The 26,220-nt window shown below is 40.2% G+C and overlaps 2 protein-coding genes across 14 annotated transcripts in view; one reads left to right on the plus strand and one right to left on the minus strand.

The window, feature by feature from the left end:
* Positions 1-26,220, minus strand: part of FREM1 (FRAS1 related extracellular matrix 1) — a 72,503-nt gene that overhangs the window by 24,248 nt on the left and 22,035 nt on the right. For 12 of the 13 annotated variants that reach the window (XR_013943471.1, XR_013943472.1, XR_013943473.1 and 9 more), the window contains exons 7-24: positions 25,823-25,931; positions 24,466-24,597; positions 21,375-21,719; positions 20,611-20,753; positions 19,886-20,082; positions 18,740-18,830; positions 17,317-17,484; positions 16,511-16,719; positions 15,607-15,700; positions 14,399-14,651; positions 12,538-12,735; positions 11,100-11,285; positions 9,802-9,998; positions 8,700-8,922; positions 7,695-7,839; positions 4,827-4,968; positions 3,234-3,429; positions 2,214-2,478 (exon numbers count right to left, since the gene is read on the minus strand). Coding sequence is in view for 10 of the 13 variants with exons in the window: in XM_080573868.1 (XP_080429994.1) it covers positions 2,214-2,478; positions 3,234-3,429; positions 4,827-4,968; positions 7,695-7,839; positions 8,700-8,922; positions 9,802-9,998; positions 11,100-11,285; positions 12,538-12,735; positions 14,399-14,651; positions 15,607-15,700; positions 16,511-16,719; positions 17,317-17,484; positions 18,740-18,830; positions 19,886-20,082; positions 20,611-20,753; positions 21,375-21,719; positions 24,466-24,597; positions 25,823-25,931 (3,293 nt within the window). In the remaining 3 variants the exon portion in view is untranslated. Of the gene's footprint in view, positions 1-2,213; positions 2,479-3,233; positions 3,430-4,826; positions 4,969-7,694; positions 7,840-8,699; positions 8,923-9,801; positions 9,999-11,099; positions 11,286-12,537; positions 12,736-14,398; positions 14,652-15,606; positions 15,701-16,510; positions 16,720-17,316; positions 17,485-18,739; positions 18,831-19,885; positions 20,083-20,610; positions 20,754-21,374; positions 21,720-24,465; positions 24,598-25,822; positions 25,932-26,010; positions 26,211-26,220 lie in introns of those variants that run through there. The other variant, XM_080573864.1, reaches the window with a different exon arrangement.
* The window catches only part of LOC308185174 (uncharacterized protein), a gene marked incomplete at its 5' end in the record, with an annotated part of 2,387 nt that continues 2,325 nt past the window's right edge, over positions 26,159-26,220 (plus strand). The window contains 1 exon segment of the mRNA XM_080572965.1: positions 26,159-26,164. Within this exon segment, the coding sequence (XP_080429091.1) occupies positions 26,159-26,164 (6 nt within the window).

Below are 26,220 nucleotides of genomic sequence, written 5' to 3' on the forward strand. Positions count from 1 at the left end.
AGAACAGCCAATATTCTCCTCACTCTGATGAAATTTAGGGGACAACTCCCAGGCACAGTTAGGAGGACATGTTGCATGGTTTGATTTCACCATTACCAACATTTCATGCTTTCTGCAGTTCGATGGCAATAGAGTTGGCTGTAGGACCTACCATCTGTCATGGCATTTAAAAGATAAAAATGGAATCATAAATAGTGCCAGCTCATTACAAAATTGAGCCAGCGTGTCAAAATGGAGGACATTAGCATGTTCTTTTAGCATCCTGCTGCCAGCATCTGATATCAGGTTGCTAATCACTTGAAGTCATCTGTCCAAACAAGCACTGCCAAATCTTTCTTCCAGGCCAGCAGCACCAAACAATACAGGCAAATTTATGACCAAAGAAAGTATTTCAGTGGAAGGTAAAAATCTGATCTGTTCATTTCCCAAACCCCTACCCACCCACCCTCCATAATTACCCATATAATTAACATAACCATTCCTTGTTTAAATAATAATAATATTCTGCCACAAAAATTATATGCCTACACAAAACCAAATTCTTTGCCAAAAGCTAACATCAAGGAACATCAATTATTGTGATTAAAATATTTATCAAATATCAATATTTATTAAAACATCATAAACTTACTTTTATTAAAGCTGACGTTCTAATTTGTTTTTAAGCTGTTGACCTAAACAGAGGACATTGACCTTATCTACATGCACAGTTGCCCTAGAATTATTTCATCTGCTGTCATTAGTCTGGTACAAGTCATACTGATGCAAGCCACTCATACACTACCTATCCCACTACCTATCTTAGAGTTGGCACAACTGCAGGTTTTCTTGCCTGAGATAATTTTAGTTTTGGTCATAGTGTTTTACAACTGTATCACTAAGCTTCCATGTAGCCAAAGAATATTCATTCACTTTTCCTATTATGACAAGTGGATCAGACAAATCTCATAACTATAGGCACCTGAAAATCAGAATTTCTATCACACTGAATTTAGTGGAAGGGATAGTTTTATGTGTTTCTGCTGAGGAATGTCCCAAAATTACATTTGGGTTAGCTACAGATAATGTCACTGGAGCTGCCCCAGTGTCATAGGGAGGTTTATTTGATGTTTCCACACCCCGCTTCCTTGGCTTCCCTCCAAAAAAGCTCTTAAAATGGTTGATGAAACATGTCCTTGTACCTTCATCATGTATCATGGAAAATGCAGTTTAACTAAGGATTCTATTCTTGTGAGTGTGAATACCTCTGAATTGCAACCCTTAGGAGTGAAACACTCCATTTCTCATAGTCACAGATGAAAAACAATTGATGTTTCCCGTGGAAAACTTGAATTTTAAAGGAACTTCTTTTTCCATCAAAGTCTCTTTTTAGAAAAAAAAAAAAAAACAATGCTAACAAGAAGTTATCATTCTTTCCTTAGAAACATTTTATTTACATCTGAACTATTTCTTTCTGAATTTTCTCTCTTTTACAAAACTTCCCTCGAGACAATACATATCCCCTGTTTTTACCTGAGGATAACTCATTGCATCATTCCATTCACTAAACAAGGGAAGTTTATTTAATAAAACAAGGAAATATTCACTTTAGGATTGAGCCTAGTCTAAGCTGGTATAAGGGAAAGGTTCAGAATAACATGAAGCAAATTTAAATATCACTAGCCTGCTGAATTGCACCTGTAAGTAGCCAGGTTTGCTCAAAAAAAAATAAAATCCAGTTGTCTATATGATTTTATGAGCCATTCAAAGCTAGTCAGAATTGATTACATGGTCTTGTTTCCAGTGTGTTGAAGAACAACTTATGCATTCAAAAAGCCTACAACAGAACAGACGTAATAAATACAAATGGACAAGCAAGCAGTTGGCTAATAGCTGGATGGAGCAGTTTTATCACATCCATCCACAGCAAGAGACCAAAGGAAATTTACACAGAGGATACTCTTGGTCCATCTCCCCCACTTAAATCTTAACATCTGTGTATGTTTGGGTGCTATGATAATATTTAAGCCAGTATCATTAATTGCATGTGCCTCTGGCTACTGTTTAAGCATCAATTAGAAAATGCAGTTATTAATAAGGCAGTCACAACTAGCTATACAAATATTGAGTATTCCCACAGAGCTTCCTCTTTCTTTTATTTTTTTTTCTTTTCTTAGCATATATGCAAGAAATACAAGGAGGAAATTGTTCAGATGAGGTTTTGCATGCCTTACCTCAGTGTATCTTCTGGAACAGTTGCCTTAGTGTTGTGAACATAGCAGACTATTTGTCTTGCTACGTCCATTTGACTGAAGCTTGTTATGGGGATTCCAGGGTGGCCGACATACTCTATTTGTCCATACTGGGGTGGGGAAGTTATCACATACAGCAGCTCCTCTGGCTTGTCAGTACCATCCAGTGCAAGCAGGACGTCAGTTGTAATGTAACCCCGATCCCCTTTAGGTACTTTGAGAGTTTTTATGAAAACAGCAATGTCTCCTGCAGGATAGGCAAAACAGCACTAAAATAGTCATACTGAAATTGATCTCTTATGCATCATTTAGCTATATGAAACCCCTCAACAGCTGGAAAATCATAGTACTATAGGATTATAGAGAAATTCATGTGGGAAGGGACTTCAGGACCCTTCTGCTCAAAGTAGGGTCAGCCATGGTACCAGCAATATCCAGGGATCTCAGAACTTGATCCCATCAGGGCCTGAAAACCACCAAGTGTGGAAACAGCAGAACCTCTCTTGACGTTTGTCCCAATACCCATTCCTAAACTAACATAGTGTTAGGATAGCCTGATTTAATTTAGGGCTTTAATAGCTATCCAATGAAAGAAGAGAGACTGTAAAACAACAGCACAAAGCTGGGAGGAAGGGCTGGCTTTGAGCAGCGTTTTGCTTTTCTATTACATTCTTGTCATTTTTTTTCTATGCTGTGATTTACTCACATAACGATAGTTTAAGAAAGATACTGTCAATTATGTTTGAAAAGTAGCTAGGATTCCTTGCAGGCAAGGTGGAGTGCACTGCCTTAGGCAGAGGTTTTTCAAATCTCAGGATCCCTTCGCCAGCACCAGGAGCATCAGGGCTCTGATCGGCATGAAATTTGAGCAGAGAGACTTTGGGGGCTGCAGGGAGACTTGCCAAGGGCGTACATAGTGCTCAGGAAAGTATCAGGACGTGCACTCAGATCATCTTTGTTTCAGAAACAAGCACTGTAAAACATCATCAGGCAGATCTTTACCCTTTTCCATGTCCTTGATATTTATGTAGACGTCTATAGCTGGGGATCTGTTGTACCCATCCCACAGATAAAATGTGAACCAGTCTTGGTTCTTGGACCCTATAGTTCCTGTATGGACGTATCTTACAAGGTTCATATCCAGTTCTTCCTGAGTACACTTCATTCTGGTTTGGAGAGTCACCCAGTCTTTGCCTACCTAGAAAGAAGAAACATCCTTCAGTAAACAGATGCAATCTCCTGTGTATCCTCCACAGTTAATTCTGTTTATTTGTGGTTGTGAGAATTGATAGTGGCAGCTACCTGGCTTCCCTTCTAAGCCTTAAATGTTGTCTTCATATATGTTTTGCATGTTTTGAAGGGTGGTATATAGATGCAGTTTTTCCCAAGCATCTGTAAGGCTGGAGAAAATAGAGCTATCATAAATAAATGCAGGTAAATGGAATTTAGCCACTTTTACTCTGGGAAACACATTTCTGTACACTTCTCGGTGAGACACCAATAAGATGAAAATTAAAGAGTTCCTGACCCAGCTTGTGTTTTCTATTTCTTAATTTGACAAAGCTGCTCATAGTTCTGTCCCAAACCATACCTGAAAGGATAACGCAAATGAATCTATGGAGAACGCTAGAGAAGCAGAGAAACTTAGAAAGTCCCAGCCCTCTGATGGAAAAATGCAGTGTGCAATAAAATTTCCTGCTTTTCAGAGGATGATATGGTGGCCTAAGCTAGACTGTCTGTGTATTTGAGATTTAGCATGTAGTTATAGTAGCACTGGCTTCAGAGAAAAAGATATCAAGCACAGAGGGCTCAAGTACACTCTGGTACCCTCTATACTCTAAACTGTCAGACTCCAGTCAGTAGCTCTCTCTTGTCCCAGTGTGTAGATCCCCTTGAATTCACAAGTCTCACATGGTCCCAGATTCTTTCAGGGAGCCACGATAAAATACTTTGGGGCTCACAAGTCTTGAAAATTGATTTTTTCTTTCTATTATATGTGCATGTAATAAAAAAAGGCATTTTTTTCTCTCTTTTTGTTCCAATAGCTTACCTTTGGTCAGTAGATAATCATCTTTCCTTCCATTTCTAATCTTATTTTCTAACTCCTCTCTTGCTATATCCTTTCCTTCTTCTTCTTCTTTTTTTTTTTTTGTCTTTCTTCTCCCCATACTTTTCTTCTAACTCATTAATTACTCTTTCAGAAACATCTCCCACCATTCCTTCTAAAGCCTTAAGTAACTAAAATAATGGCTTACTAGTCACCTTTGTTGGTCTAGAACTTTTTTCCTTCCTTTTTTCACTTAGTTTCACCCCACTGTGCACTGATTGTCCCAGCATTTCTCTCCATTGTCACCTCAGATGATCTGCCCTGCTTTTCACCTTCCCTCCCATCCTGTTGAAGATATGGCTTTTAGTGTCAAAGCCTCTGGGACAGCATCATTGTTTTGTTCAAATACTCTCCACAACTGAACTAGCCATATCAGCGTACTTCAAAACATGAAATAGATTTGGGAGAAAAGGAAAAGAAGCTTCATTCTATCCTAAGAAGAGAGAGTTGTTTGCATACCTGCTTCTTGTCAAAGTATAAAGCCTAACCTTGAGCTGAAGCTGGCCATTTTCTGGAAGTCTTTCAAATAAGTAGTAAATTCTGTCCCTGGGGGTATCTTTATCTTCAGCTGACAGAACAGCACTAGAAATTATTCGAGTTTCACCCATGTTCACCTCTATATCATCCTTCCTGCAAAAAATTAAAGGTTATGCATTTATTTAATGCAAGAAAAGTAACGTTTGCAATACATAAATTCCCTTCCAGGAATATGGATTACCCAGATGCTGACAGAAATAAGAGCTGCAGAGTGGAACGAGGTGCCTATTTCAGCTTAAAACAGGAGAAGGGTAGACCAAATTCTTCTAACAGTGGTGAAAAAAACAAAGCAGCTCTATACAACTTCAGATTTACAAAGTCTGTCTTTTTCCCCCAGAAGCGTACAACATAAACAAATAAGCTGTGTCATATGTTCCTGCCACTACAGACCATAACAATATTGGCTCTATTGTTCATTACAGAAAAGACTCTTTTTCAGTTAACTAGCTATCGCTGCTTATCTTTATCTTCAGGAGACACCCACCTACAAAGAACTAAGTGTCTTAGTCTCTGAGCTCCCTGTTGCAGATTTCTTTCTGGGTGTTTGAAGCAAGTAAATAGGTTAAAGCCACCTGTTCCTTGACAGTCATTAGCCACAGGAGCTTTTTTCCTAAAGTTTCCTTATTCAAACTGATATGGGTATGATTTCATGCTTGGCAAAATGAAAAGCAAACAAAATGGCATCATATAGCAAGGCATGTCAAGCCATGTTAATGATAGGTCAAGCAACCTTGATAATTCACTAATATCACTAATCATGCTGGGGCTATCCAAACATAAAGACCAGGTGTTTGACCTAAAGACTGTATGAGCTGGGAAAAGAAAATTCAAACAAAAAGTGTGTGAAGATAAACACATTTAGGTATGCTCCCCAAATGCTTTCTAATCCCAACACATTTATCTGCGTAGCAGTTAGTTGGTTAAGTCTTTACAGCACCCATGTATCTGATCCTGAGAAGAAGCTTTCAAGGGGAATGTCGGGGGGGGCCTTATATTCCCCAAGGGCACTCCTTGCTACAGGATGCAATCCGAGTAGCGACAGATTGAGTTTTTGGCAAACACTGCAGATAAGAGCCACTGTTTGCCAGCCGTTCTTCAGTCTGTTGACCATAGCTAATGGAGATGAGAACTGAAACTCCTTGGGGTGAAAAGATGCTCTTAGATCAAAAGGTGAGAAAAAGCTTACAGGTATTGTCATACGTTCACTTGTAAAACACCTCAGTGGCATACGGGAGCTCATACTCCACAGCAAAGACGTGGCAGCTGCATATGGTGGCTAAACCACTTTGTGCCAAATTGGACATGTTAGAGCACTACTGCTTAACTGCTGGCAGCAAACTGCATCTCAGTGGAAGAGTAACAGGTAAGAAGCATTACGTTCATAGAATGATAGAGCTGTTTTGCAAGGAAATGGCTCAGTATATGCTACTGTTCGCTACAGGAATGGCAAATAGTAAGATGTAGCACTGCCAGCAAAAGAAGCAACCTTTTCCGGATCCAGCTGGGCAAAAGTGCTCTCCATCACCTTCCTTCAGAGAGAAAAGATGGAAAATGACATAGACTCATAGAACGTCTTCATTGGAAGGGACCTTAAAGATCATCTAGTTCCAACTAGACATACTAACATTCAATAAGCAAAGGACAAAAAGGCCATGGCATTTAATCTGTGATTATCAGTACCTGATGTAAATATATAAACTATATCCTTTACTCTAACTTGAAACGGACTTTGTCCCTTGTTAGTGTTAGGCGGCCCTTGATAATCCTTACTAGAAAACTAACATTTGTTGTTGCAGGAGGCTCTACATGGTAAACAAAAAATTCAAAACTCTCTGCAATGGGAAATATAGGTCTGGTTTGAAGATAGGCCAAATCCAGACTGTTCTGTAGCTAAATATCCTGAGGGAGCAGAAATTCCTGCTTTAAGGGCAGCCTGCTTGACAGGCTGCACGTCATTTCCGAAACACAGACTTTGGAGGTTTGGAGCCATATCCCCAAAGCCTTCAGGCCTCTAGCTCCCCATCTGCCTGCCTGGGGCTGGAAGACTGCCAGGAGGATGCAGGCCATGACAACACTCTGGGGCAGGTCATCAGCTGAAAAATGGGGATCCCAAGGGACAAGTTCCCTGCTAAAATGTCCAGGAGGTTCAGCTCAGTCACAGTCAGCTGCCTATCTGAAAATGGTCTGCCAGGCAATTTCTGACCAGGCCTAATTCATTTATGAATTCTAGTTTTGGAAAGTAAAGGAGATTAGTGTATACCTCATAAAAAGTTGAATTAGGGCTGAGCAATAGAGTATTTTTAACTGAAAAGAAGAGAATCGTCAAACTGAAAGACTATCCCCGGTGAGTCAAGGAGGTGTCAACCTTGTGGACTCTTGTGAAAGAGCTGATTTCAGAGGGGTGTTTGACAGGCAGCTGCACCAGGGAAGGGTAAAGCAAAGCATCTGGGGTGGATACCATGGTGGACAGTGGCCAGCAGAGATGTGTAAATATCAGGGCTCCCTGGCGAACATCTTGAAGTAGGTTGTGAAAAACAAAACGAGCATGTTCTCCCTCTTTCTTTTCCAGTATTCTCCTTATACGCAACAACCCTGTTTTATGTATTTTTAATATTGAGCAACATTCAACATATCTTTCACTAAAAATGCTTTTATTAAACATTCTGATAGTGACCCACATGGAAACATCTGTGTTGACATTAATCTCTGACTAATTACGGAATCTTCTCCTTATCAGTCACAGATTAGCTCTTTTGATCACTTTTGGATCATTTTGTCTGATCTCAGCCCTGTGCCAGAGACAGTAACACGTGGCTTACTTGCTCAGCACTGGTTTCTCATCATTAACTGGGATGACCTTTACTGAAATGGTTCTGAGGACTTTATGCTTCCCATCTGAGAGCTGGATTTTAAAGCTGTCAGTGAGGTTTTCAGAATTGTCATGCATGTACATCAGCTTCATTCCTATAGAGGGGGGAAAAAAAGGGGGGGGGGGGGGGGGAGACAGAGAGTAAGAGAGAAAGGAAAAGAACAAATAAATCCAAAGTGACCTTGGTGAGCTGCTGCCATTCATTAATTTAACAATGTAGTAGTGACTCAAAAACTGACCAGCCTGACCAGCCTGAAGGAGCTACCCACTTCACAAAACGGGTCTCTGTCAGTCTGGAAGAAGATATATTTCTTCTCCTCTCCCCCTTCTGATTCATTTTAACAGGGACCACAGAAAGGGTGAGACCATTGATAATACTTTCTGTACCTCAAATAATCCTCAGGGAGCTTTAAAGTTTCAGAGAGAAAAGCTGGACTTGTGGTTATGGCTATGGCCATGGGCAATCAGAAGATCTGTGCTGGAGATGGCTGATAACAGATAATGGTAAGCTATAGAGCCTGATTTCATACCCTTATCATTTATGGCTCTGTTGAACCCCATAATAAATATATATGACTAAATATGACTTCTCATAATCAGACAGCATGTTTTTAAATTAGTCTCTCTCTCTTCTAGATGCTGTCAAACATCTTGAAATGTGTTTATTGATACGTTTCAATACTCCCTTTATTTTTTTTCAGGGCAGATGGCCTCTCTAGTCATATTACTACCCCTTCTGACAGGTAGGCCTCTCAGGGTGAGTTTACTGACAGTTCCTCAAATCATTAGATAACATTAGTATTAAATAGGTTGATTTCTATTCTTAAGAATTAGCTTGAAAGTGCACCTAAGGCAAATGAATAAATAAGTGATGAAGGTTTCTTACAGTGCCACTTTGTCTGCTATGAGTTATTAAAGGAATGAAAGACCAATGTCAGAAGAACTTTGCACCTACCATTCTTCAGTAGGTCCATAGAAAAGTCATGAACAAGCAACCCATGGCTGTGGTTGTGAATTAACTGTTTGTAATGTAGAGTATCATGGCCATGAACTCCATTAATGAGGAAACCATGCAAGGGCTTCTGCACAACCCCAAATACCAAGTGGTCTTGAGGCACATCCAGATCAATTGCATTGATAACAGAGAGATCCAGCTCTTTCATCTCACCCTCTTGAACCTGACAATAAAAGAAAAAAATGTCAAATTCTTATACATAAAAAGAAGCTGTAGCACACTTTTCTAAGTAGGCCTTTTTAATCTAGGAGTCTTTGTTTCCTCGACTCCTTTCCCAGTAGTTCTTGAGCAAAGCTAGTGATTTCAACCAAGTTTAAGAGGCATAGAGTAGTAAGTGGTTACAGTGATGAAAAGGTGAGATAAGGAATTCATATCTGCCCCTATTAATAGAAAAGCTTTTATGTAAGTAAAGATCATGTTAAGCATTAGTGAACGCAGAGAGGAGAAAGCCTTAAAACACATGAATGTGTATGTATATATGATATACATATGCATATGTTTATGATATAAAAATACGTACAATATAAAACTGTGTGTGTGAATACACATTTATACATATGTCTATGCATGTATATGTATAAATCTATAAACATGCATACACTTTTTTCTTTACAGTAAGATAAAATCATGCTTCCCTGGCATGGTTGTCACAGATGTATTATTTATATTAAAAACACAGCCTCCAGAGAAGGGAGAGGTTCTGCCAGGAACAAATACTACTCTGCAAAAAATTCTGAAAGACTCATGTGTAATCAGAAGAAGCATAAAGATCCTTCTGCTGTCTGAATGACTTATTTCTTTGAGACCTCATTTACTTTACTTCAAGTTACCAAACAGAGCTGTGCACAGCTCCAGGCTCATTGAAGCTGTGTCTTACAGGTTTACATAGGATTTAACTACGGTGTTTCCTGAACTAGGCTGAATTGCACAAGAGAAGGGAAAGATGCAAAGGAATATATGTCAGAACAATGTTCTGATTTATATTAAAGGGTGTTTTCTTTAAAAAGTAGTTCTATGGCAGGCATTTTGCTTCTTTCCTTACAGTGATGTTTCTTGCTATGAATTCTGGGACTTCATCATTGGTTGGGCTAATCAACACAAAAAATGGGGTCTCTGCTGAGCGATGCAGCCCATCGGTGACATAAAGTACAAAGCGGTCTGTCGTTGGCTCCATTTGCATGTGCCTGGCTTGTACATAGTTTATGTTCAGGGCTTTCAGGTGCTTCAGCTGAAATGAAGCTAGAAATGTTAAAGAGATGATGAGTTAGTGCAATCTGTCTTCTGTCCACTGGTCTGACATACCATAAACAAATCTGAAACTGTGTCCTTCTTCAAAGAACAAATCACTTGGATTTTGTAAGTTCTCAGACATTTTCTTGGCTGCCTTACTGAGTACTGAGGGAAAAGACACAGAAAGGCCCTCCCCTCTAACACTGTGCAAATCCCACTTTCAGACCTCAAGGCAGGGAGGGAAGGCACTTCCCATGATGCTCAAGTGAGAGGACTGATGAGAGAAGAGGAGCTGTTAATCCTTCTCTTCCACTACTCACAAACCAGCTTTGGTGACTGATCATTCACAGGAAAAAGTCACTGGGATGCGAAAGCTACCGTGCACATTTCCACAGGAGTCTGCTGGACGTATGCCCTTCTCTACTGTGCCACTCTGTCCGTCTCAGTGTAGACTGCAGAATGGCCCCAGATAACAAGACCTAGAAAATATCTGGGGCCTAAGTAATTACGTTGATTGCTTTTAACTTGGCAGACCAAGAAACTGGGGACCAAAAGGCTCAGCAATGCTGGGTGTCCAGCTGAAGACACTAGTAAGCATTACCAGTGCATGCACGGCACAGTTTATTCTGCAGAAGTTGAAACTGCCTTGCAGTATTTGAAGGCAGACAAGGGAAAAGACTGAAGTCAACTACCATCTCTATCACTTTTGCAGCTTTGCCTTGGAGAGTAACGCAGGATCCAGATTTTTCATATCCTCTGCTACAGCATTTTATTGACAGAAGTGAAGAGAGGCTGGGGGAAGCTTGCTTGGGAGAGTGAAGGCACAGAAAGCAGATTAATATTTCTTACTGCCACCTCTGCTGGATTGCAGCTGGAATGCATAACACAAGAGATGGCTTGTGCACTCCTAGTGCCAGTTGTTCACATTTGCATAGCTGCAGTCTCTCTTTGAATTCCCCCTACACAGTCCTACCGCTCTTAATTTGCCAGCTACTGCTTTCCCCAATAAGCCCACACTAATGCACACAGCTGCAGCTACCTCTCCACAGCCCACCACATGGCCCTCTCTGTGTTTCATCTGCTCTATTACTTCATGTTGTGTAGACTTACCTATGCTTATACCAATGTTGCTCTTCTCAAACCCAGGAGAAGGCAGTATATTTTCAATGTAACCAAACTGGGGAGGAGAAACCAAGACAAACTCTAAGTCATCAGCAGTGGTGTCAGGGTCAGTGGCAAGCAAATGGTTAATGGTAAGGACTGCTGAGGAGCCCTCCTCCACCACAAACTTTGCACCTGCACACAAACAATATGATAACCATTACTGCTTATTTAGTTCAGCTTACTATTGTTTTTGGTAACAAGAATGGAAATAATAACTAAGGAGGAAATGACAATAAATTCAGAGTTACTGAGGGCATTGTTTTGCTTTGGGGATTTTTGCTTACACCATCAACTTTCCCCATCATATAAGTAGAGGGGAAGGGTATCACAAAATCATTTTACTGGTAAGTTATTAAGTATGGTTTATGTGCTGCTCAAAATCACTTGTTACCTCTGTTTGTCAGAGCATTAATTACATGATAGCTGTTACGAATTGCTCATAATGAACAATTTTTCATGCATCACTGCTTAATTTCTCTGCTGGGACAATGCTTCATTTCCAGAACATTGCTTGGGTGATAGCCTGTAAATTACAAAACTACTCATACATATGCTTAAATATTCTCTGGAATACATACATATACATAATGCCTACAAACAAATGACATTGAAAAAGAAAAAGACAAGCATATGGAAAGCACACCTTTAATACATATACTACAAACCTCATCCAAAGCCCTGTGATTCAATGGAAATTTCACATAGTGGCTAGTTGTTGCATTAAATGTTTGTTATCAACGCTATTTCCTTTTCAGCTGAGAATTTCTGATCCTGAAAACTACTAGAGAAAGAGTGGCTTCTCATCTATTCATTTCATTAGTTACATATATGGACTAGATTTGTTTCTATTCACTAACAGAATTAAATATAGATAATAAAATATTCCCTTCCTTGATACCTATATACCCATATAAACTAAATTTCTGTTGCATACTTAACACACAAAGGTATATAGATAGTTATGGGTATGTTTTTGCGTTGTATAAACATGACAATTGCTTGGACCTAAGTTCTGGGATGAGATGTTGCTCAGTTTTACCCAGACATAGTTTACATGTACAACAATATACATGTGTAGATGGATAGGAGCAGATCTGAGCACCCTACTTTCTAGCCACATGATTTAAATATGCGGCTGAAGAGCCACAAGTGATTACTCATACTTGCACCTGCAACTGCATTTGAGGGTTGCACTGTACTAGTAAAAGAAAAAAAAATAAATAACAAATTCAATCTAAAACTTCTGCATGTTGATCTCAGCTGACTCTTTCTGGTGCTTAAAGAAAAAAAAAAGAAAAGAAAAAAAAAAACCTGAGTCTTTAGCTGTTACATTACTGCATAGCCCACAATGTAATAATATGCTATAGTGAGAGGAAGCTTTCACCAGTTGCAATGGATGGTGGCTGGTTGTCCACTGGGAGTATAGTGATGTTAAGGTCATATACTGGGAATGGATCATGGAGTGGAACTGGGGGAGGAAGAGGTCTATCGTAACAGCAGTCTTTCACATCTGGGCCAGCTTCACCATCAGAAACAATAAAGGTTAAGATCTCAAAGGAAGGAGTCAGGCCAATCTCCCCACCTGGAAAACACATTGCAGGTAAGAAGAAATGTTTTACTGTAAGGAACCAAAACTTCACAAAGAGGCTTGGATCCTGCAAGGAGAGACTCCAGTATTTGAAATCAAAAGATGAAGACAGAGCAAAAGAACAACAAAAAAATGCCAGTAAAATAACTAGAATTCTTAATTTGGGCTGTTTGGTCCAAGGTTTGGTTTGGTATTTTTAAATAATTTTAATCAGATTACTTCTCTTCTAGAATAAAAAGCTGTAGACAAGTGTACAACTAAGTTAATATTACTGCTTTAATGTTATAATTTAATATTTTAATATTATAATTATAATTTAGTGTTATAATTGTAATATTCTTTCAATAATATAATATTCAATTGTAATAAAATTGCTAATAGTCCTCATGATTCTGTTCTGCTTGTACTGAAGCATGTTCAAAATGTTCTTTTGTGCAGAAAGGATTTTTTTCGAGCTGTGGGCTGATGTTGAATGTCACACAACAGGCCACAACTGCCACCCCTCACAAGAAGCATCTGAGGGTGAGTGCAGTCCCTTTCTCAGCAGCCCTGGCAGCCTGCGTCCAGTGCTGCTGCAAGTTGCTGCTGCTGCACTGCCTGAGAAGGAAAGGCAGTGACTCCCTGCCTCCCTTGCAACAGCTACTGGAAGCACATCTAACATGTAGAAAATTGGGAATGGCAAATACAGGTGACTTCACTCTTGAAAGTCAGCTTCTGCCCTTTATTGCCCCTGCAAAACACTACTATTAAAATTGCACTCACAGTATCTTTAGGATAGCACACAAAAGTTTGTTATGGGTGGCCATAACCAAGTACTTCCTTCTCTTCTTAAATGCCAGCTGTTCATTTTAGACAGCGCCAAGCCTGAAAATATCACATAAATTCCCCACGCTAGCACAAAATTACAGACTAATTACACATAAAACTGGAGCCTTTTGGAAAAAAAAAAATTAAAGCTGTCATCAGAGATGCAGAAAACCTCTTTCATGCTAATAAAAGGACCAAATTAAGTAGGAGAGGGAGCTAACCAGCCGTTGATTTCCATGAGTAATTAAAAAAATGTATTTGGGGATTTTAAAGATAAAGCCGCAGAATGACATCTTTCACCACATTCTCTTGAAGAAAATCTGAAAATATTTTACCTTGTGGTACAGATAAACTGTAAACTTTCCAAAAGTGGGTACCTATCTAAATTGGAGAGGCAAGTGGCTAGTACCTCAGGTTGTAAGCAGTTCTCTGTTAAAACTCTGCATCGTCATTTACAGCATTACATTACTTTATCTAAACATGACTAAGAAAAAAGTCAAAAATATTTTAGTGTCATAAAACAAAAAAAAAAGATTCTATTTAGCTTCTATTTTAATATTAATATTGCTAAAAATAATTTTAAAAACAATATTGTATCTGCAGCAGTGAAAGATATTCTCCAGGATTATGTTGCTCTACTCTAATTTTAATTTCCAACAGTGATTTGGAGAACACACTAAAACATTTGATAGTAGTACATCATCAGCCCTGTTTCAAAGGCAGCTTAGTTTTCTCACTAGTCACAACATGTGGTTTCTCAGCAGCTCCTGCTGAGCTTCTGGGAAGATTTTATGGATTTAGGTTAAGATTTTCTGCCAAAACTATCTGACCACCTCCCAGTCTCACTTACCAGCATGCTTATATGTGACTAAACCAGAGATGACATCAGCCTGGGAGAAATGCTCCACAGCTACGCCAGCTTTCCTCACCACCCCATGGTAGGGCTGGCGAACCAGCATAAATATCAATTTCATGTCATCACTGTCTGCGTCTGTGGCATAAATGTACTCGGAGGAGAGGACCACTTCTTCGCCCTCTGGGCAGTGTACCACAGGGACGAGGCCTGTTCGTAAAACGGGTGGCTCATCATTCACAGGCAACACCTAATCAGAAAGAGAATTTAAGATCTTTTATTCTTCATTTCAATCAAAGCCTGTTGTTTTAAATGCATTGCTTTCCAAACCAAACCATCAGCATAGTGTCACGGTCAGAGTACACTGAGCTCTCTGTGAACAAGACTGAACACAGCTGAATTAGGTCCACTGTTAAAATCCAGAGATGAAAGTAAACCAAACTAAGTAGACTGTGTAGAGGAAATGGAACACATATTGCTTTTGTCTTTACTTGCTCAATGATAAGGATGAAAACTTTGCTTAGAAGAGTCAACTGCATAGCTTTAGATTGACTGCACATCATTGGCAGTCATATTTATAGTTTGAGAAAGAAAACTCACCTCCCCATGTTTAATTACAGAGAGAACAGTTACAGACAGAAGAGCCCAAGCTAGAGCAAGCACAAATACCTTTCAACCAGTATGAGCAAAATTTGCTTTCATATTTGCCAAATTAACCCAAAAGCTAGGGTGAAAAAGGAAACCTAAAAAGTCCATTATCTCCCAGTTTCCAAGGTGTCCTGGTCAAAGGGGTATTCCATACCATCTGACGTCATGCTAAACAATATATAGGGGTGGCTGGCCGGGGTGGGGGGCCGGCTGCTCGGGGATAGGCTGGGCATCGGTCAGCGGGTGGTGAGAAATTGCATTGTGTATCACTTGTTTCGTACACATCATTAGTAGTAGTACTATTATCATTATTATTATTATTGTTATTATTATTTCCCTGTCTTAATAAACTGTCTTTATCTCAACTCACAGGATTCACTTTCCCGTTTCTCTCCCCCATCCCAGAGAGGGAGGGGGGAGGGTGAGCGAACGGCTGTGTGGTGTTTAGCTGCCGGCCGGGTTAAACCACAACACATGGGAATATGAAGATTTTCAGAAGTTAAGCTTTGCAGTCTTCTGCATGGGCAAATGCTCTCAGAAGTATGCAACACACTGACCTTGACCTGCAGGATGAACTCTACAGAGTGGACGCCGTCTGTGGCTGCAAAGAGGATTTCATCAGTAAGTGTCTCAGAGCCATCATGCCGATACCTGTGAGAAAAAGGAGCCACACTAATTTCACACAGAAAAAGAAGTTGTGCTTTCTGGTCATGCCAGACAGTATCCTTCCCCAGATAGAAAGCCAATCCCTGTGCAAGGGTTCCTATCAAAGACTCACAGTTCTAAATCACAGTATGTTCATAAGGCTTATGGGGTCTCCTGTGTGAAGAACACCCCTCAGATAAGGCAGATATCAACTAGGAAAAAAGTTTCACTGAATCTTTGTTACTTGTGTTCTGGCTGCTTGTGAGCTATTAAACTTGCTTTCTTTCTCTCTGCAGTAGGTGCCCTCTTTGACTAACAGATGGTAACAAAGTCAGGGATCTCTAATTCTGCATGCATGTAGAAAGTCAGCATCCTGTTCTCACCCCAGACACAGCAGCAAAATTTGCATCTTCAGATTAATCAGTTTCAATACAAACTTTCTTCTAAGTTTGATAAATACCCAACTTCATTAAAAAAAAAAAATCTGATAACCATTGCATTCTTCGCAGGAACTACATGGCTGCATGGCTACCTCCTCGTCTGCATGAGGCATTGCTTTCTAGGAAAATTTATTTACATCAGACGTGGTCTCTAGCTCCGTTTACTGGCCACACTTCTGCTTAGTTTCCACAGTGACCTTTGTGGTCCTCTGAGGCTCAGGTGGTAGTTTTGGCCTGGAGCAATATTGCCAGAGCCTGCTGCAGTGAGAACTTCTTGCTGTAGCCTCTGCACCTCACACTTCTTCACTGCAAGGGTCTCACTCATCCAGCTGGGACAGTCAGCCACCACAAGAGGAAAAGCAGCCACTCTTCTAACCTGACTGCCAGGGTATGCAGGTGCCCACAGGAAAACCTGTCGCCTTCGCTCATGGGAACACCATCCAGCTCCACCACCCCATGCTGAGGCTGTCTCTGCAGGAGGAGGAAGAGATGCTCCTGTTTTGTGTCCACATCAGAGATGAGAACGTGTCCCTCTGTGACAGGGCTCAGGCCACCCTCTTCCACTCTTAAGTGGCTTGTAAAAACCTATATGGAGGAGAAATGCTTAACTGATATTTCCTACTTCATGTCCAAACATACGCTGAACAGAGCGATTTCAATTTGCTCTAGCATTAAGACATGTGACACCTTAAAAATCAAAACACCAAAGGCTTTAATCTTTTCTAATGCATCAAGAAAACCTAAAGAATGTACTAACTGTATGCCTTAATATGTAAAGCCAAGTCCTGATCCCATTCAGGGAGGCTCTTGACCTTCAAAAGCCAATAGGCAACAATGCAGAATAGGGATTTAGGAGTTGTGGTTGCAGCCCTCAGTTTATTCACTATAAAAAATAAATAAAATTAAAATAAAATAAAATAAAATAAAATAAAATAAAATAAAATAAAATAAAATAAAATAAAATAAAATAAAATAAAATAAAATAAAATAAAATAAAATAAAATAAAATAAAATAAAATAAAATAAAATAAAATAAAATAAAATAAAATAAAATAAAACAAACAATCAAATAACAAACAAACAAACAAACAAAACAGGCAGATCAGGACATCTCTCTATATTTCTTTTTTCTACCCAAAGCCATTTCCAAGTCCTTCCACCTCCACCTCCCCATCGCCCTACCTCTGGGGCTTGGTTGTCCACAGGAAGAATTGTAATATTGAAGCAGATCCCATATAAAGTGCCACCGTGCTGATTGCTGACAGAAAAAACAAACTGCACTTGCTGAGGTTCAGGACCAATGTCCTGAAGTGGGGGCATGTAAGCAACTTTCATGTAGTTGACAGCATGCTGCAAAAAGTGAAGAGAGGTGCATGTAAGAAGATAATACGGGAGTATCTCATCCCCTCATTAGATGTTATCTGAACTCGCAAAATTAATTCCGGGAACAGTGCTCACAGTCTTTAGCTACTGACAATACTGTGACTAAGTGTATCTTTACTGAATCACAGAATGGATGAGGCTGGAAGGGACCTCTGAAGATCATCTAGTCCAACCCCAAAGCCGAGCAGGATCACCCAGAGCACATTGCACAGGACGGCATCCAGGAGGGTTTTGAATATCTCCAGAGAAGGAGACCCCACAACCTCTCTGGGCAGCCTGTGCCAGTGCTCTGTCAGGTTCAAACACTCAAAAACTCTTGTAGCAAATAACACCATCATATAAAGTAAGTGATTACAGAGGCAATGGCTTTACCTTCTTGATGGAAAATGAGCCCTTTAAAAATGCTGGTCCCTGAGCCTTTTCCACACTGTGACTTAAAAAAAAATATCTAAACATAACTTTTATTACAATATCTTCCAGAGCAGATGAATTTGCCCTCACCCATACGAATAAACTGCACATCCTGCCTCCACAGGTAAGTGCAGGCAGGTGAAAGAGCCTAGAACAATCAACAAAATTTTTCATTCAAACACATATATTAGGCCTGGGATTAAGGAACTCTAGGCTCACAGTTCTCATCGTGTTATTACAATGGTCACCATTGTGCAGCCTTAAGCATACAGCAGGGTACGAAACAGGGTGCTTTAATAATATTCTTAACAAAGGCTTCTGTCAAACTACAGAACAAAATCCTGAAAAAGAACACATAGGCCTGTTCCAGCTTGGTACACAGCTATCAGTGGAGACACTGAGAAGAAACAGGGAAATGTCAGGGCCCCATTTCCACATTTTGTGCACTTTTTCTTCATATCAGCATTATGCTGCAACCAAATACAGCCTACCTGTCAGCAACTGCAGCCCTTGTTGGTTTCACAGAATCACAGAATCATCTAGGTTGGAAGAGACCTCCAAGATCACCGAGTCCAATTTCAGAGGGAGAGTTATGTTTGCATACTCCAGAAATGAAGCATGATGGAAATTAATTTTTAAAAACTGAGTTGAATTAGGAAGCAATTGAATTAGCTCTTCTAAAACAGTGTTCATGTGATAAAACTGCACCTTATTTTTCACTGCTTGTTTTCCTGTCGGGAATAAGCTATATGCTTAGGACTGTTCTTAAAAGTGCTTGGTACTGATTATAGTACCAGCTAACACAACAAACCTGAGTAAATGACCTCAGTGCAAGAGCAGTAGGATCCTTGACCATTTTGGGGATGGTGTCCACCATAAACAGCTTCCCAGCGTCTGAGTAGCTGTACAAAAATATGCATGTTACATCCTGGTTAACAATATTAAAGAACAGGTTAGAAAAAAAAAAAAAAAGTCACATAGCTAAGTCTTGCCTTTCAAATTAGCTTTGCACTCCCAACTGCACTGAAAGGAAAAACATTTTTCTTTCTTCTGTCCCTATTATCAATTCAAATTTTATCATAGAAGACTGACCAAAAGAAATATCTTTTGGGATGATCAAAAAAATCATCGCATACATCATAAGCAAGCTCTGGGTTTTCTACTAGTGTGTCTCTGCACATCGCAGGTACCAGTTTCAGTGCAACTGTGTCCATTTACACCACGTGCAATGCTAGCCCATCATATTCTTTTTACTTACACAACTGCATCTGTCTGTATATAAAAAGGAAGGTATTTCTTCCTATAAACTGCCAGAGTCAACTAGTTTTCAGCCAGACATCTTTCCAATGGAGACAACAGCAGTAACTAACAAACTGGGTAATTATGTACCTCATCAGCTGAACAGGGAAACTGCCTAAACACCCTGCTTCCTCAGCTACATACTGATTCTCTGTATTTTCAGGTTAGAGTTGAAAATGTTGATTTTCAGCTTAAACTATATGGTGTCTGGAGTTTGAAATTTTCTGTTTAGTAGATTGTTGCCAATGCTATCATGAATTTACCAAACAGTGAAGCAGCATCAGACATGTAAATTGCTATTACACCTGCTTGTCGCATGTCCCTGCTGTCCCCTGCAGCCTGTCTTGACTGCAATTCTGCTCCATAGGTTCCTGGTCCAGGAGCTCACAGTGCCATATATTGCCTAGAAAAAGCTGTAGCACCTCATCTTCTCAGGCTGGGACAGCACAGGTCAGAACCAGTCTATCCATTAGGAGAGTTTCTGTGACTTGTAATACAGTATCCCAAGGGCCAGTGTAAAGTGAAAACCCAACCAAAGGAAAGAAAAGATTTCAGGTGCATTTCTTCTACTTTCTTGTGCATGCTATTGCCACTGATTTTGCTCTCATTCCATGAGGCTTTTCCCTGACCCACCTGGAAGGTACGAGTCCACACCTACCCATGCATGCAAGAGAAAAATGGGGAAGTGGTTATGGTGTATGTGAGTTCCCTGTCTTGCTCTTCCACATCTATGAAGTGAAGATGTTTCTTAGTGAGGTGAGCAACCTCTGTCTCCTTAACAACCAGGTGACGGGTCACTCCTGGGGCTTCTCTGGGTAGCTGATCATCCACAGGGATAATTTGTACCATCATCACCTAGAATCAGAAGTTGGTAAAATCAGCAGCCACTCCTCTTGATGAGAGACTGTCCAAGCAACTGTTTGCACACAAGCATATACAGAAATAACTGGATCACTGGAATATATAACAGTTAATTGCAGAGCCCATAAATGTCAACAGCATCCCTTTAAATAAAAATCAAAGTTAAATTCAGTATGTTTGACCTCTGAGTGGAATAGTCTGTTCTCTGTTGATTTCAGGAGTACTGTTTGTTGTTGTTGTTGCTGTTTTTGTACCATCCCCAAATCCAATATTTTCAGCATTTAATTTTATGATATGGGAAAAAGGTCACTGAGAATGGATGGTATTTTTCAGACAGAGAGAATTACCCTGTGAAAAGCAAGAACAGGAACTAGCCCTGAAGGATATGTGGTGATGACTATGGTGACAGCAAACAGAAAAGACCTATCCCAATTTGACTTGAACGTCTTGCAGAAGTTGTAAAATCATCACCTGTTTGAAGGAGAAATGGAGGGCCCTGCCAAAGATGTGTCAGTGTCGTACCTGTGGCTCCGAGAGATTGGGAGGGTCATGGCTATCACACAGCACGAACTCAAGGGAGTCTTCAAATACTTCTCCTCCCAAATGATGATAATAAATTATTCCATTAAACAGATCCCTCTGAAGAAAACTGCTGACAGGATATCCTGTTGAATTAAAGAATATGTCTTCTATTCAATAGTGTAAGACTTTAAACATTCATAAACACTATCCATTAGCTATTCAAGTAACTAGTGAAGCGTAATGACCCTTTTCTCACCCTAGGTAGGGCAAGGTCTTTAAAATGTTCTCTGATTGTCTTCCATGTTTCCTGAAGATCACCAACTTCTTTTCTTTGTCACTAAGCAATCATTTAAATAATGAAGCAATGTAGAAAATGGACCTGGAGCTCTAAGCAGAGGATAACAGAATGCACATGGCTGTCAGCCTCTCCATCTAACACGGGGGTTTCTGAGTTCAGTTCATCTAATAGCTCTGAACTTTTTAGGTATCCTTGCAGATAAAGTTACTCCTGACTGGCCCAAAACCTCTGGAGGAGAAAAAATAGAGTAGAGAAATAGGTGGAAGACTCAGGGCTAAATTGTGTTCGTATTTAAAATTGCACTTCAAAAGTGCAAACAGAGACCACCATTAATTAATTATTAGGATTTACACTATAATAACAGCACAACTTTTCCTGAGCCAAAGTAAGTCTAATTGTTACACATAAAGCAGTCTAAAAAGGAGTGGGAAAAGAAAACTGTGCTATTGTGGACGTGTTTCATTACCTATTAAGTTTGGCCCTGGTTTCTTCATGATTTCTCCAGCCTGTGGTGGTTTGGTAATGTTGAACACTATGTAGTCATCACTGGAATCCATGTCAGAAGCTTGAAGCATGGAGACCTGAATCAGGATCATCTGTCCCTCGTGAACCTCAATTATCACATTGCTGATCAGAAATGGAGGGCTGTCATCTTTAGGAAGGATATTGATTGGAAACTTATGGCGAATACTGTGGGAGCCATCAAAAATCCTAAACACCACAAAATCCTTAGTAGAATCACTGTCATCATGATGGTAGTAAACAACTCCAGCCTGAATGTCAGAGACTGTGAACATGAATCCTTTCCCTCCTGTCAAAGCAGTGGAAGAAAATGTATCAAAAATGTGTAATTCAGCCCAGAGGAGAATACTTCCACCAATATAAATGTTACAACGGTAAAGACAAGGAGAATACATTTCTAAACTTTCTATTAAAAAATAAAAAAATAAAAAATCACCTACTGGAATAGTTAAGAATGCAGAATTTACAACTGTGCTATCAGGCAAAATCCTGCAAATGTCCATTGCATTAAGATAATTGGAGGCAGCAGGGATTTTTAACTGTGACAGTTTGGATTTTAATTTCAACCAATCCTTTCTTATCAGAACATTTTGCTTTTATTTTATGAATCAAGGAGACCATGCTTTGTAATTACAGCTCAGCATTTCATTGCAAATAAAAATAACATATATAGTTCTTAGATCTGAAATTCTTAGACTTTTTATGCATATTCAGGTTACTGTCCATAAGGAGACTATTTTGCACCTCTGCTTCACTGGATGTGTTATACACACACAAATATTTCAGGCAGGTTAAAAGTTCTGTGAACTCCAGGCTGGTGCAGGACACAGTGGTCTACCCAGGGCCTCCAAGGAAAATATTTTTGGCCCTCCATTCTGTGTGACCTCCGCAGAGGCACCCACAGCTGCAGGTACAGGTGCTTTCACACTTCTTCCTTAGTGCCTTACTTGAAGAGAATTATAGGCAGACTTTAGGATGCAGTCATAACTACATCCCCATCAAACAAAAGCCTGTTAAAGGTGACAGGAGGCAGGGAGAAACACCCTATATTCCTTTTCCTTTCAGGGCTTTCCTTTAGCCCTAGGACTGAGATTACCAGACCTATCACAAGAGCACTCAAAACGTTGGGTTGATTCATTGCTCCCGCAGCCGGTGGGGTTCAGTGGGCACTGGCTCGGGCCATCTTCCAGCAGCATTAAAGGAGTGACAGTGCAGCTGGAAGGCTAAACCTGGGGCCTTCCTTTAGTGTGTAAGCACCAGCTGGTGTTTGCCAGACCAGAAAGGCAACCACTAAAAATTGCAGTTACAGCTTCCTCCGCACGTGCCTACGCATAAATGACACAAAAACGAGAACCAGGCATGGTCACTGGACAAGAAGCATCTGTCACGGGGCGGCCTGAGGGAGGCAGAGCAGGCCCAGGGCGCTGCAGGCAGGGACACCACTGCCACCGCCATAGGGGCCTGGGCTTGGGCCCTGCTTTCTGTCAAGGCTCGGCCCCTTCTTGCTGCCAAGGCTCGGCCAGCCTGGCAGCTCGACAAGCCTGGCTGTGTGGCCACCCCAGGCCACCTCCTGCCACAGCCTGTCTGGCACAGCTGGACATGGGGGCTCTGCCCGTAGGCTGGCAGGAGGCCGATCCCTTGAGGTCCGCAACTGCACAGCAGGGGTTTCCTGAGGGAAAATGTACTTCTCAACAGCTTCTGTTCCCAGCAAATTCCAAGCACCACCTTCCCCTTTTCTTTGAATGCTTGATTTGAGTTTCTAGGCTGTACATTTTACTGAAAAATATTTAACTGTCAAAAAGCCAGCATTAAGAGTGGCAGCACCTTTCCACCCTGCCGACAGCAGAGTGGTTTCTTTTACCTATATTCTTTCCCAAAGAGAGCAGTACTGAGATGACTCTTGAGATTTCAAAGAAAAAATAGTAATATGGAAAATGCAGCAGGCTAATGAATTAGAAGTGTAAATTAATTTCCACTTTTTAAATTAAACCTTTAAAGATGCTGTTAAACAACAATCCAAATGTTGTCTGTATTTGTCAACAAATCAAGACAATTCAGCATTCCTTAAGCATCCTCAGTACTTAAGAGGAAAATGTAGAAACCAAATTTGACCTAGGCCAAGCCTGCTCTACAACAACATAGCTGATTTCTTTAAAATTTCAGCTCTGGGATTTAAATGAATGTTAAGAAATTAAAATGTTAGATAATGTTTTTGTTTGTTTGTTTGTTTGTTTTGTTTGTTCTGTTTTGTTTTGTTTTGTTTAACTGTAGTATTTATTGCACGGTTGCAATGGAGGAGGCCAATCAGCAGAGGGAGCTCAAGCCTGCCCAGAGGTGCAGCGCTGAGATGCCCAGAGCCGCGGGGCCGGGACAGCCCTGCACAGGGCCGTGCTGGACTCTTGCTCCTCGGTTCATTGCAGAGCCCGCTCCCCTCTGGCTCTGCTTTTCCTTTTCTTTCTGGAGGTGAGTGCTGCAGAAGCAGCACTCGCATATCCCTGGCTTTCCTGCTGTCTTTGAGCAGCACGGGGAAATGTCTGACTATGCTGGCATTTCTCTGGTTCTGTGGAGGGATCACAGCCATCAGGGAGCTCACCCATCCCTAGTGAGAACTGGCAGTAACAGGGCTGCTGCCTATGGTTACTCACATTACCTCACTTGAGCTGAATTCACCTACAGTGAAGAAAATAAGAACCAATTTCATTTTCAAATGAAAGTGGCATGTAGGCAAAATGCCAGACTTACAAGTCTTTCCCACTTTATGATGGAGACAACATAAATATACTATTTGCAAAAGTGTGTGAGCTATGCAACTGGCTTTCATTATGAACTTTTGAACTTTTGAAATTCTTCGTGTACATCCTGCTGTTCCCTTCTGCACCTTCATTCCCGTATAAATCTGTCTTTCATGCTGGCTGCCCTCAGCAGGGAGTGACATACAACAGACTCTGTCAGCATCTTCTTTACCACCACATTACCATAGCCAGTTGTCCCTAGAGAAGGTGTTTCCCGGCCCTCAAGTCTAAACAATGATTTACCTCTCACTGTGAGCCGCCCATGCTGTAAGCCGTCAACTGTGACCAAGCGAACATTTTGGATGTCATCGTTGTCTACAATTTGGAAGTGTTGCCATGTGATCGGTCGGGATTGTCCTTCCAGGAGGTTGAGGCCTGCAAAGACCAGTGTTATTTTACAAAGGCATCTGCAACATTCAAGGCTCTCAGTATCCCTTTCTGAATGTTTCTACAATTAGGAAAAAAAACCACATCTAGTCCCATCCATGTATCTGGCTGATACAGACATTTCAAGAGCAGCTTAAAAATTTTATATCAGCTTTTCTTCTGATATCTTTACCTTAGTCAATTGCCTTTAAGGATTTTTATTTTTATTTTTATTTTTCAGAGAAATAACATATACTGGTTCCCAATTAGCCAACAGACTAGCTAGACAGATTTCTGGATGTTTGCACAAACTGTAGTATTGCACCTGAGATCTCACAATGTCTGAAACTGGGGACTCAGCTTTCTTAGTGATTCTGTATTTGAAAATACAGAATTTAGCCTTTTGTGGCTAAATATCGATGCAGATTTCACTGTGGATAGAAAAGCCTGTCCCTTCTCCAGTGGAGGTATTATAAACTTATTTGAATTAGCTTTAACCCTATTCTGTTTCCAGGCTTCAAACTGCTGATGGTGTATCATGCCCTGCTCTGCATTTCCACATTGTAACCCAACACTGATGTCATGCACAAGTCACTCCTTGTGCACTGTACTGGGGACTTTTTTTTTTCCCTTGCTTTTTTTCTCTTCTCAAGTCCAGTTTGATATATCTATTCTATGTGCTCACTTTTTAGCACTGGTACTTTCTCATTCCACTTTTCATCAGTTCCCAGCCTTCCTTTTCCAGCCTCCTTTCTACTCCTTTACCATCTTATTTTCCATAGGGTTTTGAAAAAGAATATTCTTCTAGTTCCTGAATCCTCTTCTTCTAGTTATTCATTTTTCCAGACTTCTACTTAAAGCAATACCAACCAGCCTTGGCTTTTCTCACACTCCTCTCTATCCTACAACTCTTACTCTAATCACATATTTGTCTTTATTACTTATATTCTTTTATGTCCAGTGCATTGTTGAAGAAAATGTTGTACACAGAAATCCTGATTTTCCTTTAACTCTTCTTAGTTCATTTTTTATCCCAGTTACAACTGAACATTTCTTTAAGTTTCTATAACATTTCCTCTCCAAAACAGATAAAGAAAAAAAAAAATAGATTTACACTTCTTCAGTTTCATGATCCTTAAACTCCAGGAGTAGATGTGAATTTTAGAGCTCTGTCAAATGCCATGTCCAGGCTGTGAGCAATTCTGTAGAATAAACTGAGTAAAAGAAATCTCACCTGTATTCCATGAAACCCGGGGAGCATTTGTATCTGCTGTCCTGATAGAAAGATGCACTGTGATAGGTAAACTCCTTTCAAAATAGAAGTCATGAACCTCAACCTCTAGCTGTTGAAAAAACAAAGAGTGTATTGGACAAAAAAAAAAAAAAAGAGCATGAAAACCAGCTGTACACCAAAACACATACCATACAGTGTGTTCTTATCTCAGCGATACATCCTAGGAGATTTTAACATCTGATAATAAAGTAACAAACAAAACTCAGTTTAGCTTGTAAAGAGTCTTTGAGATTCTGTACTAGATTAAGTATCTGTCTTCTGTGTTCTTGACAGCAAATGGAGGTAATCTGCAATGTGTAGAAATTGATGGGAAAGGTGAGCATTTTTATTGTTGGTTG

This window comes from Anser brachyrhynchus, assembly GCF_964034855.1.
Source record: "Anser brachyrhynchus genome assembly, chromosome: Z".
NCBI lineage: Eukaryota > Metazoa > Chordata > Aves > Anseriformes > Anatidae > Anser > Anser brachyrhynchus.